Source organism: Cydia fagiglandana, chromosome 20 (genome assembly GCF_963556715.1).
Source record: "Cydia fagiglandana chromosome 20, ilCydFagi1.1, whole genome shotgun sequence".
NCBI lineage: Eukaryota > Metazoa > Arthropoda > Insecta > Lepidoptera > Tortricidae > Cydia > Cydia fagiglandana.
Window position 1 is genome coordinate 9,270,562 of NC_085951.1, and position 20,224 is coordinate 9,290,785.

The 20,224-nt window shown below is 38.2% G+C and overlaps 1 protein-coding gene across 1 annotated transcript in view; it reads left to right on the top strand.

Annotated features, from left to right (window-relative positions):
- LOC134674530 (cytochrome P450 4g15-like) overlaps positions 1–15,131 on the top strand; it is an 80,229-nt gene extending 65,098 nt beyond the window's left edge. The window contains exons 3-11 of the mRNA XM_063532630.1: positions 8,345–8,451; positions 9,454–9,544; positions 10,106–10,291; positions 10,614–10,692; positions 11,472–11,781; positions 13,406–13,474; positions 13,754–13,922; positions 14,204–14,383; positions 14,949–15,131. Of these exons, the coding sequence (XP_063388700.1) occupies positions 8,345–8,451; positions 9,454–9,544; positions 10,106–10,291; positions 10,614–10,692; positions 11,472–11,781; positions 13,406–13,474; positions 13,754–13,922; positions 14,204–14,383; positions 14,949–15,109 (1,352 nt within the window). The 3' untranslated portion in view covers positions 15,110–15,131. The remainder of the gene's footprint in view (positions 1–8,344; positions 8,452–9,453; positions 9,545–10,105; positions 10,292–10,613; positions 10,693–11,471; positions 11,782–13,405; positions 13,475–13,753; positions 13,923–14,203; positions 14,384–14,948) is intronic.
- The last annotated feature ends 5,093 nt before the right edge of the window (positions 15,132–20,224 follow it).

Here is a 20,224-nt window from a genome sequence, read left to right on the forward strand (position 1 = left end):
CCGGACAGTCCGTGGCCTCGAGTCCAGTCAAACACACATCATGAGGTAGCCGGCCGGCGATCGACACACGTTACAGCATTAGTAAATTCTATTTTATTCCTAATACTTAAGAGTTCATAGTCCTTAATAAGCAATATAAGCATACGACTTTTGTCTTCGAACATCACGGATCCAATACTTAATTCTTTGAGGCTGATATTTGCTTGTAATTTCATACACAATTTACGGCCAGTAGACCTTATTAATCTTAAATACGGTAGGACTTCTGTCAAATTGAAATAAAATTATTCCGAATGTGCAAACTACGTCACCAGATGTCAGTATAAAATTTATACAATTTTAAGGCCTGAATACAACAATGCGAAGGTTGCATGTATCTAGTTTGTCAAGACTTTTCTTTATTTATCATGTTGTTACCTCGCAACTGTTGTTTACTGTCAGTCAAAAATAAATGTCGTAAAGAGAATTATAACATAAACCTTATTTTTTCTCCATGTGCATAAATCATTTATTTACATACAATATATATACAGTGGTACAACTAAACGAAATTAATAACTAGCTTAAATCTAAAATAGGCCCCTGAGGCATTGTACCAAGGATGCTGGCGGCATTTCCCCGCTGTATCGCAATACTGATACGTTGTGCGAGGTAGCCGCCAGCTCTTCGGTCACCAGTTACGTCAACCAGACGCTTCGCGATTTCTGCGAACAACTTAAGCGCGCTGGGACCCCATGGACCTAGAGTTTCAACTCCAAATGGTACAAAATGGTACTCTCTACCGAGGCTCTTATATTTGTTACGTTTTAGAATTTCGGCGCTTTCCGCCGCCCCGCCCGCTCTTACAGTAGTCCGTTGGAGGTGGGACGGTGCCAGCGTGTCTACACAGGTAGCATCCCACACCAGCATCCGTCCCAAGCTCCAAGGAACTAAAGACACCCCGTCGGGCCTCCTGCCATCATCTCTGATAATGCCAGTCGGCTCAAGAAGAGCAGGCACATTGATGGTGGCAAGAGACCGACGGATTATGTCATTAAGCGACGCGTGCCTCGAAAAACGGCCTGCACTTTTTTGACAAGATAATCCGTGGTGTCCCAGTCGGTCCACGTCTGTGCCACAAGAGCATATGTGTGGCGTACACACCGAAACCCCGAGTCGCAAACCAGTCGCCAGTCTAAGGGAGGCCGGATCCAAGAAAGTACCAGTATTGGGCGAAGGATGGGCATGTAGCCAGTAACCGGGTTCCGATCGCCAAAAGCCTCGCGCGGTCTGGACCTATACAGTTGTTTAGGAGAGTATTGTAGGTTAAATCACAGTAAACATTATCCCAACTCCTTTGTGAATTTGGGTTGTCTGGAAATTGTTTGCCTGGGCAAGCAATTTTAAAAGCATTTTTGGCGTCCTCAAAGCCCGCGATCTCACAGTTTGTGGGCAAAGCCCTTAAGATATTTCCTATGAGACCAGACGTGCTATGAGTGGACGCCAAAAAGGCTGGGGAAGCCACACTGGAAATTTTGCGAATTCCTAAACCTCCAAACCGAATAGGGAGGGACGCTTGAGACCAGGAAGGCTCACTTAGTTGAATGTTTAGAATCGTCTCTAAACTAATTTTGATCAAATCATCTATAGGCGACAATAAATTTGGATGTTTCCAAAAAGGACAACAGCGGAGCACATACGTAAATTTAGGGACAAAAAGGCAGAATTTAAGAATCACAAGAGCATAATGAGGGCTAATTTGGAGTCAGCGATCGGTGTGACTTTTGAATTTAGTTATGGAGTTAGAAATATAATCGGGAAAAGATTCTTCGAATATCGGAGAACCCAGGAGGCAAAGAGAATACTTGTCTACTGATTTGATATTGGGAGTCAGATCATCAAATTTGGGTTGTAAGTCGGTCAAAGTACAGGAAGATTTTTGAATAAAGAGTTCGCATTTACTGAAGTTCAGTTCTAAACCAATATTATCGAAACTACTCTTAATAAACGACAAATCAGAGAGCACAGTATTCACGTCACCTCCTAGGGTTCCGTCATCTAAGTACCACACATTGAATTTTGATTTTAAATTTTTGATAATTGGATTTATAGCCAAACTAAAAATTGCTGGCCCGAGAGGGTCACCCTGCTGACAGCCAACCTCAGAAGATAATTCATGTGATTTGTACATTAATTTAGATGAGTCTGAATAGCAAAAGAAAAGGTAATTGTATAGTTCCGGAATTTTGTCCTTAACTTCTGTCAGCAAGGTGTCTCTACTGACCGAATTAAAGGCATTTTTAACGTCAATTTTGACAACAATTTCACAATCATCGAGTGAAAGGTAGGTCCTTAGGGCATGGACGGCTGCCTCGCACCCACCTTTCGTGCCGAAACCTAGCTGGATTGGTTCAAAAAGGGATTGTAATTTTGATCTAACGTGTCTAACCGCAATTTTTGACGCCAGACGACGTAAAGTAGACCCCACCGCAATGGGTCTCACCCCTCCGTCCTTTTTGGTTAGGGCGATCAGGTTTGCCCCATATAGAATGGGGACGATATCAGTGTTAATTTTGCCTGAAAACATAAAATTGATTAATTTAGTAAGGGAACAGACAAGCTGCTCACCTGCGTCGCCCACGGAATGAGAAATAAGATCTTTCAAATGTTGGGGTGAGATCCCATCCAGGCCGGCCGCCGAACCGGTTTTGAAAGAAAATATGGCGTCAATAACGTCTTTGCCTTCGATTTGGAGGCAGGCCTGGTCAGCTGTAGGTGGGGCAAACAAGTGTGGTACTGAAGGAGCCGGGGGATGTTTAGATCGTAAGGCCGAGAGGGTATCGGGAGTATCTGGCGATAGCACGTCGTTTGTGAAAAGAAGACGAGCGGCACCTTTAAGATCGCCGTCGCTAATTTTACTTTCAATTAATTTAGTTCTATTGAAAGTAGATGAGCTACATCCAGAAGGACGAGAAATGTGTGGAGTTGTGATCGAAACGCAATTGTTTTTGATTTTTTGTGTTAAAGAAATTGTCTTATCCTTTTTAGCATGAAGTGTTTTGAATGAGAAAAGGAAAAGGTTATGCCAATCATCAATTTGATTATTTTCCACACATTTTGTAAGAAGGCCTGAAAGGTGATTAGCGACTGTGATCCTAGCGCCGCGCGGAACTCTTTTAATAACGGGCACATTATTTTTAAGTTCGCTAAGGTGTAAATGAAAAGGGATAAAATTTGGTTGGTCAGAAAGGGGGGTTAAAGGAGATGGGTCTAAATTTAGACCGGCGTCATTTTGGCTGATACAAAGACGGTGTTTTTTGGTAATGTGAATATTGAGGCCTCTCTGTGTTTTAAAAGAGTTATCGCATTGTACACAATTAAAATTTGGATATGGCGTGCCATCGCCTGATTGAGTTGCGGCATGCATCCACTTACCAGAACAGTATACAGCAGTAATTGAAACACAAAAAACTTAAACACAAAATAACAAGATTCACTAGAAATATAATAAATAGTTCGTTGTGGACGTTGACATCGGCCGTCAGGGCGACACGACGTAGCCGTGCAAGACCGCAACGTCTGAAACAAAAAGATATGTTATTATTTGTTCAGTACTGGGCCTGCCCACACTATTGCACAGTAATCTGGTGCTTTTCGATAAAATAAGAGCAGTTGTAGGCATTTAGAGCCATGTATAATTTGGAAAATAAGCTAAAAATATCGCTGTGCAAAGTGACAGACAGAAGGTTGACCAGTAGAGTTCTCCATTAATTTTAAATGTGACATATTGTATTTGCGTGGCTTATATATTCGAAAATACAGACATGATTATTGATTGCTGGAAGTGTAACCGAGTAAAAAAGGAGCAAGCATTCAAAGATTCAAATAGGGAAATTAGCCTCCCAATATTACCTAAAACACTGGTTAAAATTTTAATAGTTCTCAAGATAATGCCGGGAGGTATACCATCGTTGGCGTTCACAGCAGCTAGCAATGAAAAGACTAGCTATGAAAAATACCTTTATAAGAAAATCGAAATCATAATATCACAATTCTGATTTTTTTCATGACTGACATTCTGCAAAAATTGTGCGATTTGATTCTATAAAGTACGCTATAAAGACACGTGGTAGGAACACTAGCGCAAGTATGGAGATACCTCACCTAACCTAACCGAAGTACCTGCTTAGACAAGAGATAAGATCTATGCCTGAAATTCTTCAGCTACAAGTTGGATCCGAATTATGACAACATTAATTAATTCCGTTTTAAGTTAAAAGAATATCTGGAGCAAACTGTGTTCGGCGTTACAGAGCGTGGCGTGGCGATATTACCTACCTGCAATTCTCCTACTATGTGACTATTATTACAAAAAAAGGATATGGAGTTAGAAGCTGCAAGCGGTGGATTCAACCTACCTTTACTTACACCGGCTCTTATTTAGGTGCTATCTTTGTATACCAAATTGAAAGAAATGAAAATACTTTACTGTTATGTTTTTGTTTTATTCATTCTACTCTTTAAAACCTTTTCTACATAATATTAGGTCCACTTGGGCGGTTTACGAGTGATTTTTTTGTTTGATACCTTGTCATAGATTTTTATAATTTACAAAAAATCAAACAAAAAAATTACGTACATCACCAGATATAGTAATCCACTTCGTCACCTTTTTCTGGTAGTACATATTTCGTTTCTGTAACGGTCTGGCGCCCCCTACGCAGAGTTTCGCGTAATATTCCCTATTGATAACCTTCGTCCTTCTCAGATTTGAAAGTCAGTTAGGTAATAAAAGCTTGTAAAATAGTTTCTGGTTGGGCCAGTAATTGACTGGTAAAGAATAACTTAAAACATTAAGTCCACCTTTTGTACCTTTAACTTGTTTTGTGCAATAAAGTATAAAATAATGAAATAAATAAATATTTAAAGTACATCCTATTTTACTAGTAGAAATAATAAATAGGACCAAACAATGGAACTGTTACAATTATAGAGTAGGTAACTACTTTATGCAATCTGTTTAATTACGGAGGCAAACATAAGAAAAACATCAAAATCAAATTTCATGTAACTAATAAAATAACTAAAAAAGTTTCATAATGTCAATTATAGAGGACCTTTGGTTCCAAAGGACCAGAACCAGAGCTTTGGTTGCAACTATTGAGGTTTTCCATTTATCCAAGTAACCAATTAACCAGGTTTCTCTGTAGTCTATCTATCTATATCTATCTATACTCTATACATATAATAAAGCTGAAGACTATCGAAAGTCTGTACATGGAAGATATTTGGAAAAAAATTGGCTGGGGATACCTAGAATCGATAAGAGAACACGTTCCAAAAGTTTTTAGAATTTTTGTCTGTTTGTCTGTTTATCTGTTTGTCTGTTTATTTGAACGCGCATCACGTGAAAACGGCTGAACGGATTTTGACGAAAACTTTACTAATCTGTCGAGAAAATCCCCGGCCAGGTTTTAGGCTATAAAAATTCAACCCCTAAAAGGGGGGGTAGCCACAACACTCGCTTGACTTAAGTTTGCCCCTAAATCTTATGGCGCTACTTAGGAAGGAGGGGCAAACTTTGTGCTACCACTATACAGTAGCCTGGTAAACTAACTTAACTAACAGATGGCGCTAAATTTAATACGTGTTGACATGAATAAGCCACCGAGGAAGGATTTTGCCAAATTAACTCTAAGTTTAGAAGAGAGGGTACGGACATCCACAAAAATTGCATAATTAAGGGCTTACGTCGTTGCGCTTACCAAATCTTATATGTGCGAGATCTTAATCAGATGAATTAATACCTTATGTATTTTGTTGCTAGGAAACTATTTGTCATTCAATAATCGAACACATATCAGCTTTGGAAAGCGCAACGACGAAATATGTTGATTTAATAATACAACAAAATTAAACGACAGTAAATTAATTGCCCCTCATTGCACAGAGCCGTCTTTTGGGGAACTGAGTAAACATTAAGTAATTAAACCTGAGTAAACATTAAAGTTACGTAGTGCTAAAATAAACACACATATCAACACGCGTATAATTGCATAATTATTTAAAATTATCAATTTTCTCCGTCATGAATTATACCTAATCGTAATTACATCGCATCCATATCAAATCCATATTCATACGTATACCTACATCACTTAATAATGGCCACGAAGGTGGGTACTTTGAAAAAAAAACATTGACCTCTGTCATTTGCAGTGCCGAATTAACCCTTATAAGCAAAATAAGCACTTCCTTAGGGCAGCATTGCAGTCGTCGTGGAGTAGGTACCTACATGAAACTTTTATACATGTACAAGTACCTACCCATCTAATAACGAAGGGTCGTAGGGGTCAAGCAAGAGAGTGAGGGTACGTAAGAACATCTCCAACGTAGGCTTTCGATTTCTTGCATCTTTTCACCTCTCTTGCATCAAACAACCTCGCTGAGACCCTTAAATATCGAGCCCTATGCGAAGCTAGGCTGATAAAAAACTGTCCCATCGCTTCTCTGTATGAAATCCTGGATTCGCGCCTGGTTAGCACTGGGCCTTATCGAACAATTTTCGCGCTCGCTTCGCTCGCGTTTTCAATCACTTTCTAAGATATGATAAAGGTGACATTCAGGTGGCAACTGCAGCAGCATAATGGTAACATTCCATTTCTAACCGCAGCTGCATTACTGTCAATTTTACTAAAGAAATTGACAATGACAGCGACGCGTTCAGTACCGGTAGTGCAGCTGCGGTTAGAAATGGAATTTTACCATAACTCTGTTGCAACGTTACTGCTACAGCACTGTCAATTTTCGTGATAAAATTATGTGACTGATTTCCATACTAAAAGTAAAAATGTACAACTGTCTATCAAATTGCGTTTTAATATCGAAAAATTTTGCGCGCTCGCTTCGCTCGCGTTTTCAATTCCATTCTAAGATATGGCGACTGCAGCAGCATTAAGTACTCTGTTGTAACTGATTTCCATTCTCAGCTGTAATGCGGCAATGAAAGTCACTCAATTGACCAAACAAATTCAATGAAAACTTGATGAACCTAGGGAGAGAGGTCACCATGGTCTAGAAATGCTTAGGGCATCAAAATATCATAACCCGGCACTGGTCGTTTGCGGAGTCAAACGATTTGGGACCTGCATTTTATACGCATTTCCATGCCTTCCCGAAAAAAATCGAATCATTCGCAAAAGTCTCGAAACGTCAGGAGTGGGAAGAAGACCACGGTGAGTGGCGCTCTAGCCAGGCAAGCCGCTTCGCTTTCGCTTGCGAGCGTATACCTTGCTGTATCGTCCGATATACACTATAAAATTTTAATAAGGGCGAAAAAAACTATTGATTTTGGAGTGTAGTTTTATTTAGTGGTACCTAACTGTAAAGTATTTTATCTGGACTACAGTCCTCTAGCATATCCATCTGTCAACTTTACTTCAAGTTCCGCCTCCAGGGGAGAGGGAGACAAATTAGGATTAGAAATTAGCCGCTTACTGATGAGACAGACCGAATTCCACGCGGGCGGAGCCGCGGGCACAGCTAGTAGTAAAATATAGGTTTACATTTTTTGCCTTATTACAAAGGAATAAGGTCCAAAAGTGTAAACATTATCTTTGACGTCGACAGTCCATTTTGAGGAAAAAATTAAACTAGTTGAAAAACACGAAACTGAAGGCTCTCGACTGACAACAGATGACGGCCAACAGGCCACCGGCCGGCTATCTGATAATGTGTGTGTAAATTGGCCTGCAGGCCACGGACTGTCCGGCAGATATCTGTCGACGCTGACCGGAATCGACGAGCCGTAGTCCGAATAGCCGTCAGTCCAAAATCTGAAATAGAACTGTTAATGTGTGGCCTGCTGCGGTTAACTGACAGGCTAACATCGTCCGGCGAACTGTCAATTTGTAGGGATCTGTCAAAATTATATCAGACTATTGCCGGCAGGCGGCCGTACGGTGGGAAAATGACGACTCGTCTGTAGTCGCAGAGGTGGCAGCAGACCATTGCCGGCCGGCAATAATCGCTTATGTTTGTGGACGTTATTGGTCTAGGACGGCAGGTCGCCCGATAAGGCCAGGGACTGCAGGCGGACTGGTAATCAGTGGGCCCCTTAAAAAACGTACCTATAAAAGAATCACAAAATACTTTCAATGCGTCTGGACTAGCCTTGTTTATATTGTAACTATTCAAATTTTTATATCGATAGCATAACTGTATCTCGAGATTTTAGCGATATGACCGACTGACAGACAGATTAGGAATCCTTTTTGATTTTTTGGTACAGATCCCTAAAAATGACCGAGGTTGGTTTTGTACCAGTATCTTCAAAGTACATACAACAAAATGTTTATTGTTACAGAGTTAACAAATACTGTTGGAAGGTACCTGCAAGAGTATGGTGACCTCTTCAGGGTATGGATTGGACCTGACCTTAATATATTTGTGAACGACCCCGATGACATTAAGGTAAGTATAATAAAGAAAGGTAATAATAAAAAAGATCTTATTCTTATTCTATTCCTTTTTTGGTTTTGTCATACCCCAAGGGTAGGTATTTCTGATTGATTTGCAGTAGCGTAGCGTTGCAACAGCAGAAAACGGGCGATCTCAATGAAACCGCAAAAATAGTTGACAGAAATTACTTATAATTATTAATCGTCGGGTGACAAGCAAAAGTCACTAAGTACTATCAAAAAATTAAAGTTACAGTGCACTTTATTAACAAGCTTTTATTAGGTCGACCTGTATGTAACTAACTATGTAATGATATCTAAGGTAACTAACTTAACCATCTTCCAAGGATCGTAGCGCCATGAAAATTGGCAGCTGTATGTAGTTCTGATGACAATACAACAATATGGTACTGTCGAACTGATCTGATGATGGAGACATGAGGTGGCCATAGAAACTCTCGACTTGTATGTAACTATTTAGTGGAATCTAAGGTAACTAATTTAACCATCTTCTAAGGATCGTACGTAGCGTCATGAAAATTGGCAGCTGTATGTATAATAGTTCTGATGACAATACAATAATATGGTACTGTCGAACTGATCTGATGATGGAGACAGGAGGTGGCCATAGGAACTCTGTGATGAAACAACGCAACCTAATTGTGTTAAGGGTTTTTAGAATTTTCTCGATGAGTATTATGCAGGCCACACACGTAACGATAAATCGTAGCGATTAAACTGTGCAGACCGAACTGCGCAGTTTTATCTGCCGTGTGTATGACAAATCGTTGTCGATTATCGTAATGATGGACAGTTTAATCGCTACGATTTATAGTTACGTGTGTAGCCGGGGTTAGTTGTCTGTAGTAAAAAAAGTACGGTCAGCGATAAAAGCTTGAAATTTTTTCCAAAAACTTATTACACTTGTAACACGGTTTATTGTCCAATCATTTCAATGGTGTTAGTTAGTGACTTTTGCTTGTCACCCGACGAATTTATATCTCTCGTTTCTCAGACGCTTCTCAAAAGTCACAAGACAAGTATTAAAGGCCCCCAGTACAAGTACATAAGAGATTACTGCGGATCCGGTCTTCTCAGTGGTTCAGGTACCCCAGAACTTATTTACAAATAAGTTTGTTGATGAAACTTAATTTGAATTTATATAAAAAAAAATATGACCTTTTTTATTAAGAATTTATTAAGGATTATTTCTTTCATTGACACTTTTTTCCTAAAATGTATACTTTCCTCAAAAAATTTAAAAAAGAACCGGGACATATTTCATGCAAAAAGGGGGGGTTGCGTCAGGGGGAGGGGAAGGGACGCTAGTGTGCGTAAATCACCATACCCTAAGGTATCTACTACATTCATAAAAGGCTGGCTATAATTAGTTTTTCAAAAAAACACAATTTGACCGAATCATAATGCCGGATAGATCTACTAAAGATGCCGACCCTGTTAAAAATTACAATATGGCGGACGAATGTTTGAAATGCTACCGTATTTCGCATATTTTTTTTATTAGCAAGTGTGATGAAAACAATGAGTGTAACTCCAGGGGTAAGAATATTGCAAACTCGGATTTTAAATTATATATCGGCGTTAAATTTCACTTACGTTGTACAAATGTAAGTAGGTACTATAGGTATAAAATCCAACAATTGTAGGTCCTAGTTGGCGAATCTGCAGAAAGACGGTACTACCCAACTACGGCAAAAAGGCGTTAGAAGCCTACGATGAAGTTATCAACGACGAAGCAAATGAAACTGTAAGACGGCTTATGGCTAAATCGGGAGGAAAAACGTTTGATATCTACGATGACATAGTCTTGGGCACCACTTACACTGTTTGCCGTAAGTGTAATCACGTAATCAGACTGAAGATTAATGTCACTAACATTATACAGACCTACATACTTACAGTGAAATCTGGTTATTTGGCACCTGGATAAATTGAAAACCTCAATAATTGCAATCAAAGGTCCCGTCCCCATGCCGGTCCCATGAGACTAAAAAGCCTCTATAATTGTAATTTACATTTTAGTGCTTTTCTTAATTTTACCTCTGTAATTGACCACATCGCGATTAAGACCTCTATAATTGAAAAATTTTTGACGTGAAATTTGTGCGTGAGATGCACGCTAATTACCTGCCTGAATATATTTTACTTTTTCAGGGACATTAATGGGATTGACAAGGGAACAGACCATAGCCCTACCAAATCTGAACACCAAATTTCTGCACGATGTACACGAGTAAGAAAACTTTTGTATTAGTCCCTGGTGTTCACTTAATTATACGGCAAATGATGATGATGGAATTTCCTTTTGCAGAGTTGCTCCTTTTGACTCACAAATTGATTTACGAAGGGCAGCCAATCGAATTTTTGATGTAAAATTTTGACTTAAGGGGGGTGATCCCCGAAATTTGTAAACAAATTTGTTCGGCTATGTGCGCAAGTTTGGTATTTCCATCATCATCATTTGCCGTATATCACACTCCATCATCATCACTTGCCGTATATCACACTTTTTTGTCGCCAGCGCCACGGACTATATTGCAATTTCCCATGGATATTGCTACAAAGCTGACGATTGGAGTAGTAATCGTGATCGTCTGTCCGTATTGCTCTCCGCTATTAAAACAATTGAAGGACTAAATTAACGTATTACAACGATTATCAGCTTGTTGGGAATCAATTTTTCAAAATAATCTAATTTGATTGGCCTACAGTGGGTATTTATATTGTTGAAAATATGAATGCTGCTTCTATCATATAAAAACCAAATTTCTTTTTTGAAAGTTTGAAAGTAAGAAATCCATTACTTTGCCTGGTCCAACTCGTATTTGAGAACTTTTTTAATTCTTATTCTTAAGGGTACCACTGACTACCAGTTCGCCAGACGACATCAGCCTGTCAGTTAAATGCAAAATTTGACAGCTCCGAACAACTGACAGATTGATATCGTCCGGCGAACTAGTAATCTGTGGCCCCTTTACACTTGCGTGTACTTTAGCTACCTATTGTTTTTAGTGTGTACTTAATAGTTTTCATGAGAATGACTCAATGGTACCTTCAAGTCGATCCATTTTACTGGATGACTAAATATTATCAAACACAAAAAGAGATGATTAAAAAGATCACTGAAATCGCGAATACAAATGTAAAGCACAGACTGAAAATTCTGGAATCGATGGACGAAAGTATGATCAAGGAAATCCTGAACGCAGAGGGTGACAACAAACATAACACAGAGCTCAGCGTCATCGACAGACTCTTATTGTCTAATCAACTACCAAGCCACGAAGAACTGGTGAAGCAATGGTTCACCCTTTTTACAGCAGTATGTATACACACATATTTTCTGTACTTGTTAGCACATACTAAACAGACTTCGCGTTATGATGAGTTCCGTAAACCGGGGTTACTTTGATTTGCGGGTCGACTTTGATAGCAACTTCTCTCCGCTACTAAAGTCCTTGTTTGAACGAGTTGAACAAAAACTTCGCAGTATTTTTTCTTTATTGGCAACACTGATAGTTGTTTCACCGCGCAGTAAGCGGATGCGAGTGTAATATTATTATTTCGTCTAGAAAAAAATTATTAATGGCGGGTACGCTTTTCTTCCTGATTTTATTGGTTGAAAAACTTTGACTGTATTTGTGTCAATAATTAATACATGTAATTTTATAGTGTCTTACGTTAATCAGTGTTGATTCGAGAGTTTATAAAAAAATACCTGAATCCGACAACCTCCACATGCGCACGTAGCGGGGGAATCCATGGATCGGGGTGTCTTTGATCACTTATACGTGGTGAAATTGATCAAAAGATTAAAGAATTATTTTGGCAGTTTACGATTATTTTTATGTATTTTTTTCAATAGTAATGTAATAAATAGGCATCGTTTGAGTCAGTGGAAGAGTTAGAGGTTGAAGAATTATAAATTTGTATCTAGGAGTTGATCTCTGGAACTGCTTAACTGATTATAAAATTCTTTTACCCTTTTCTTCCATACCGTTGTTGTATGGAATTAAGTTTCTGGGTGGGATTTGGCTATATTTTATCCTGCGGCTTTGCTTTAAGTGTTTTATTATACGTGCGTAAGGCCACCAGCCCACCAGGACATTAATTCTACAATAAATCAATATGCATTGTTTTTTATAGAAAGAATGCCATAGATTACAAAAAAAAAATATCGGGTAACGAGACTACAAAAAATACCAAGTAAAACAACTTAATGATGCATTCGCAAACATTGGCACAAAATCTATTCGTGCCGCATTGAAAGCACAATATATTTTTTATGGAACTTTAAACAATAAGCATAAAGGTACAACATATCAAAACCCCGGGTGCACAGACCAAATTTACTGAAATGGAAAAGCTTGCAATTCAGATATATGCTGCTAAGTGCGATTATTCCTACGTTATTTATAGTAAATAAGCGCTTAATTTTCCTAATTTGTATCATTTCGTATGATATCAAAGTAACCCCACACCTTAAAAATATAAATAACTAAAAAAGTACTTAACCGATTTTTATTTTTTTATTTTTTACGGGCTTTTTAGCGGGTCTACTTTAGAATGTCAGCAAAAAAATAAGTGGTTTCAAAGTAACCCCATTCTCAATATAACTTTGATCGCGTTGTTTTTATTTTTTTCTGAAAAGGCGGAAAGAAGAGAAAAAACCGATTATTATATTTTTATTTCATATTTTTACGTATATTAGGATCGTCAAAAAATGGTGCCAAACTCTAAAATTGATCAAAGTAACCCCGGTTTACGGTTCACAAAGAAGTGTTACGACGATGGTATCATCTTTGCGGGGTGACCTGGCAACACATAACTTAAACATATAGGTAACAAAAATAAAGTTTACTGACATATTTATGATGTGCGTGTATCTATATATTAGTATAGTTACAAAATAAAATGATTTACTCAGCTTCTCAACATGTTCACAGAGTCAAGAGGCGACTGCTAAGATAACATCATACGCTTTGCTAATGATGGCATATCATCCCGAATGCCAGGTATGCAACGCTTACATTATCTAATCCCTTACCATAATTATGACTTTCCCACAACCGTTTACGCTAACGACTTGTCCATCTGAAGTATCGTGGTGTCATCAGAATGAGCGAGGACGCACTGATAATCGAATCAAAAATCAATATGTGATATCATTTATTATCAGGCAAGTAGTGGTGGTAACTAAGACTCAAAGCGACGTACAGACTAACATACATTAAAAAATAAATAATAATTAGTAATAACCTACCTGTTAATACAACATTGTTTTTTATAAACAGGAAAAAGTCTACGCCGAAATAAAGGAGGTTTTCGAAGACAATATCCGAGATGTCACGGAGGACGACCTGAAATTGATGCCGTACTTAGACATGGTGTTCAAGGAAGTCATTCGGCTCTTCCCTATCGGAGTGATGCTCCAAAGAACCATAGCTGAAGACATTGAAATAAGTATGTACGGAATTCTCTTGTACAACAAGAGGCTCTGGGTATATCTAACCCGAATATCGTATATTTCTGGGTTTTTATAATATTTATTTAGGTGACCAACATGCGTGAAAATATATTAAATTAATTAAACCAATTTAAAATTACCCACTAAGCGAAAAGCTTCACTGATTTTATTAAAAGGAAATACGTATTTAAACAAAAATGTCGTTCTATTGGAACACCAACCATGTTACCTTTTATTTGCTTCATTTAAAAATGTAAGATTTTTTCTGGTGTTGCAGGCAACGCGACACTGCCCGCTGGGTGCTCGCTCGTGATACCAATATACCACCTTCATCGTGATAAGCGGTATTGGACTAACCCGAACGCCTTCGAACCGGAAAGGTTTAGTCCTGAAAATTCCACGTTACGCCATCCGAATTGCTATATACCTTTCAGTCTCGGACCAATGGATTGCATGGGTAAGATTTATGACGTGATAACGTTTTATAAATCGATGAACACCGGTAGTATGCACGTAAAAGTGTCACGTTGTGGACAGATCTCCATGGTAACGTTGAGGACAGTTCTCCATGGTAACGTTACGTAATGTAGGTAACGTTTTTTATGACGTTATCACGCACAATTATCGTCCTTAAACCGATTTTACAGACAACCATATTTTTTTCTGTTATATACTCTCTCTTACCTACACTGCATGTATTTTTAAGTACCTATTATGATTGGTGCTCTATTTAAAAGTTTATTTTATGCAATTGTTTTATAATTAACTTCTTTTGAATCTTTTAAGATGAATTTGAATAGAGATTAACAAGCAGTGGTAAAAAAGTGATCAATGCAAGTGATTTTTTAACGGAAATTAGTTGGAATATAAAATTTTCTTCTTCATTACAGAATGTCAGAAAATAATCTACAATAAGGAAATCTACCTAAATTAGTAAACATATAGGATTCACAACTAAATATTGGTGGATCTTTAGTCCATTTTTCTCGCAGACTTGAAATATGATCACATTTTCATTTCAGGGAGGTACTTCGCTATCAAACTTGTGAAGACTATCTGCATTAAGGTACTTCAAAAGTTCCGACTGACTTCTCCAGAGTCCTATGAGGACATGCGGCTCGTCATGGCAGTATCGGTTGCCTCCGTCAATGGCTATCCTGTTCAAGTGCATCCGAGGAATTAAATATGATGTTCGCGTTAACTGATGAAGATGGTGTTCAGAGATTAAGTTAGCGTGCACGAAGCAGTAAAGTATTAAAGTGAAATTAATAATACATGGGTTATAACATACCTATTTTATTGTCTGCTTTTAAACATCCTCGTGTCTTCCCTATTATGTAGAAGTAAAGTTATGCTGTTCACAGTAACTGCAAGTAAATGTAATAGTCAATGTTTGATATTGTACCTACTAGAACAGATTAACCCCAAAATTGAAAATGCCCATTATATACCTACTAGTGTAAAAGGAAATAAAGGACACAAAGAATTTTGATAATTACAGGAAGATTACATGAAAACGTGAGGAAAATAATTAATTTCATGTTTATTGAAATACGTGAAACAATTAAGTACTTATTTTTTTTATAAGCCTTAACACAGAATCGGAGTGAGCCACGCCTGGCCTTAATAACAACCACAGCCTGGTTATGCTGGTATTTATTAAACTTATTTTATGCCAGTAAAAAACAATACCTACAAGATGTTTTGTATTTTACTAGCTATAGGGTGTGTAAAATGTAAGATAGTTTAGGAAATTGCGATCGAAATTGTTTTTTTTTTAACAAATGAAAGTTATTTAAATGTTGTATAATAACATCAAAAAGAATAGATAGTATAGAGGGGTCCTGTCATTGTCAATTTTGTAGTCACGGTGCATTTACTGCCATCTATCGACACACGATTAAAACTTAAAATAACATTGAAAATGTATAAAATAATCAAAATATGTTTACGGATAAATGATTCTTAATTTTTATTGGTCCCTACTGACTCATATGTTCTTTCACTGGTATGTGTTAAAATTGTTAAATACCAAACGGTGTCTTTAACGCCATCTAGCCGAGAATAGGCCAAAGGTAATGGGCCATTCGAGAATGACTTTTTCTTGGCCGTCCGAGGCACGTTTTTTTCTTAGACTTTATTTATCTTATACGGCGTTATAATTTATTTTATTTATTTATTATTTATTTATTTCAAAACAAGTTAAACAGCATAACAGTAAAAAATACCAAAGCACTGCTAACTTAAAGATTAAAGAAGAAGAATACAATATGTATACAATTCATCACAAGTTACAAAAACATAAATTAACACATTTTAAACCGTAGAAGGACGTGCATCCATCTTCTCACAGAACCTCAAACATTCAACACGCACAACCACCAGTCTGCTTGCAAACAAATCACAGTCACACTGAGAGGCCGATGCGAGGAGCGCATTCAAAAGGAGCAAAGAACGAACCAGAGGGGAGTTCCTACGTGATACAGTTCGGGAAGCCGGGACTGCCAGGAGACAACGGTCACGAGGTCTGAACTCGATTCTGGTCCGTGAAGGAACGTACAGACGTACCAGCTGCCCCACCAGCTCAATACAGTCCGACTCCCCGCGCAGGATACTGCAAGCAGTAGTGAGAAGTGCATAGTTACGTCTTACCTCCAGAGAGTTGAGACCCAGTATACCTAACAAAAATTTGGTTGGGTATAAGAACGGATAGTACCCATACATTTTTTTATAGAGGAACCGTAGGAATACCTTTTGCACTCTCTCCAGAAGTAAGACATAAGATGCCTCATAGGGGTTCCAAACAATGGAGGCGGACTCGAGTTTGCTTCTTACTAGGGCACTGTACAGGAGCTTCACGGTACCTGGGTCATGAAAATCCCTAGAATTCCTGATTACAAACCCTAACCTCTTGTAGCAGTCACGCGCCAATGACAACATGTGGTCATGAAAGTTTAGGTGGGGATCGAGAAGAACGCCTAGATCTCGAATAGAATTGACACGGGATATAGTCTCTGAGTCCAGGATATAGTCGTATAGAAGTGGATTGCGAGCTCTACTAAACGTCATGACCGCACACTTTGTTGAATTAAAAGTCAATTTATTTTCGATACTCCACAGATGGACTCTGTTTACATCTTCCTGGAGAGATAAACAGTCTGATATGTCTTGGATACCGTAAATAATTTTGAGGTCATCGGCATACAGCAAGCTTCTAGCAGAGCCAAGAACAGATGTTAAGTCATCGATAATATCTCTGATAACATTCATAATTTTTTTAACAGCTTAGTTCAACGCCATCTATCCTTCCGCCTTAACACAAGAATGTAATTTGGTTGAAAGGTATTACGTATTACTTGGTATACGGACGACATCACGTCGTAGCAAGACTAAGGTTGTAACTTGTAAATCTTTTAAAACATGGCTTACAGATGTCGCTAGCGGTGTAAAACAAAACAACAATCACAGAAAACAACAATACTTACATTGATTATTTGCTTTAAAATTTTAAATTAGAGATATAGTCAGCCAGTCACAACTTTTTAAATTAGGTAGTACCTATTTTATTTTCACGAAATTTTGTACGTAGCCTACGGAAGCCTGCAACTCCAGGGGTGTTAAGTATATGTACGTTGCCGACCTTTTACGTAAAACCTGTAGATACACTCCATTTTTGAAAAACCCCATACTGCAGTCCCTCGAGAAAAGCTCGGCAGGGAGTTCATTCCACAGGCGGAGCCTCCGCTGAAGGAAAGTCCTCTTAAACCGCACAGTGCGCGACCATTTAGGTTCTAGGGTGTGAGGATGAACACCCTGCCGACGGCGAGAGGAATATTTAAATTTGAGCTGCTATACGGCTACCATCAGTTTGGCATTGACTTTAACGCTATCGTGAACGTAATTTACATTCTATGCATCTCGCTCGTCCTATTAGTGCGAAAGAGATATACATAAAGTAAATTACGTTCGCGATAGCGTTTATGTCAATGCCAAACTGATGGTAGCCGTACTTGTATATTCTTGCTATTCGGGTTGAGAAGGCACTAAACTTCTAGAACGCATAACAATCGTAGTTGACATTCGAAATTGTTTAAGTACTGTCTGTTATTCTGTCTTATTTTCACGCAATAATTTCAACTTTAAAGTGAATGCTCTTTCGGTAGATGTCGCTTGGCGCCTCCCTAGGCGCGTAGGTATTATGAGGATATGAAGGAAATATTCGCTGTCATCGGGTAAGTCTCGGTAGCTCAGTTGGCAGATCGATGGGCTGATATTTTTATAACCACTCACATGATTGATATTTTTCAGTGACCTCTATTATTATGTGAAAATAAGGGTGACAGCTCGCAACCACAGTTGCATGAATCATGTGAGTGGATAATAGGCTCAATTACCTATGTATTATGACTGTAGGTATTATTGTGTGTAATTGTAAATGAATATCTTAAAATTGTAAATTAATAATAGGCATGATTTTTTTAGATAATTATGTAACATTCAGACACAATTTTATCAGTTTATGAATAAATGAAATGAAATTTCTTTGTAGTAGGTCACAAATTATTAAAATCTTATTTAAGGGTACGTTCCAATATAACAAACGTAATTGGTGCGGCCTACATAATTATTATACTTTCTCTGCCGGACACTGATACCGATTCGGAATCGACAAGTGGATCGAATCGAATGTATCGATTAGAAATCAAGGGCGTGCGCCTTTTAGGGAATCGATTGGTTAATTTAACATTTGAATGCAACTCTTTCGCTGGCCATTAAATTTATCAACGATATAGAGCGGCTACGCGCAAAAACCTAAATTCGCAAATTTCGGGGATCTTTCTCTTTTACTCCAACGAAAGCGTAATTAGAGTGACAGAAAAATCCCCGCAATTTGCGAAGCTTCGATTTTCGCGGGTATAGCCCTGGTAGCCCATACAACCATTTCCAGTCGCCGTTACGACGCGGTGTAGACACATCTTGTGTCGACACCGTCTGTTTCGGTCACAATTCCAGTCGCAGAGTCGTCGCCGTGTCGACACAGTTACCAGAAATGGGGAAGGGTCGACACATGACACAAAGTGACATAAAGTGTGGTCGCCGTGTGCACACATTGTTTCGAGTTTGCGACTACTTTATGCCAATATCATTCGTTCATTCGTTCATTTTGTTCCTGTCAAATGGAAACTGTCAGATGGAAAAATAGTTAAATAAAAATAAGTGACATTAATACGCCATCTCTAAAACGGATTACAAGACGTAATTATATATTGTTTGCATTTATATTACAATAGGACTTAAATTATAATGGGGAATTAAACTGCTCGAGTGATTTGATAAACTAAGTGTAATATAATCAACGCGCCACCACATTGTTTTAGTTTAGCCGGAAATGAAATTGTTTACTTCTCAGTGCCTGTGTTCATAAATATATTATTTGATGCATTTTTAGTACTTCGATGCGTATACTATACTTAAATAACAGAAATAACGCTTTACATACTACGAAACTTGTTAATTATGATGTATAAATATGGTTTAAGGCTGAGAAATATTGCAGTCACAAAGTAGTCGCAAATGTTTCGACTTTGTGTCGACTCTGTGTAGACACATGACACGCGCTGTCAAAAGTAATAACAAAGTTACTGGATTTGCAAAATGGCTCCTTGTGTTCATTTGTTTTCAGATATTCTCAAAGTGTAAAAATGCCGTGGTCAGAGATGGGACTTAATAGATTAACTGTTTATTCGACTAATTAATGGAATAAAAAAGTTAATCCTCAAATTTTAATCGCGATTAGTTTAGTCGACCTAATATATATTGAAATTGAATTAATCTGAATATTAATCGAATAAATTATCGATTAAATCTCGGTTGGAAGTTGACAGGGGGCCATTTTTGTACGTAAAAATAATAGAAATGTCTTGCATGCAGATGGTAGCCAAACAGTTTGTCATAAAAGTCGAGATAGGTGTCGATTTATAGGTTTTAGGGAGTGCCGATTTCGAAAATGATGACCATTTTGGAATCCAAAATGGCGACCATGCACTGTGTCATAAAAGTCGTCATGGATGTCGTTTTATACGTTTTAGGGGGCCCCAATTTTGAAAATGATGACCATTTTGTAATCCAAAATGGCGGCCATGCACTATGCCATAAAAGTCGTCATGGGTGTCGTTTTATAGGTTTTAGGAGGCGCAGATTTAAAAAATGATGACCATTTTGGATTCCAAGATGGCGGCCATGCACTATGTCATAAAAGTCGTCATGGATGTCGTTTTATAGGTTTTAGGGGGCCCCG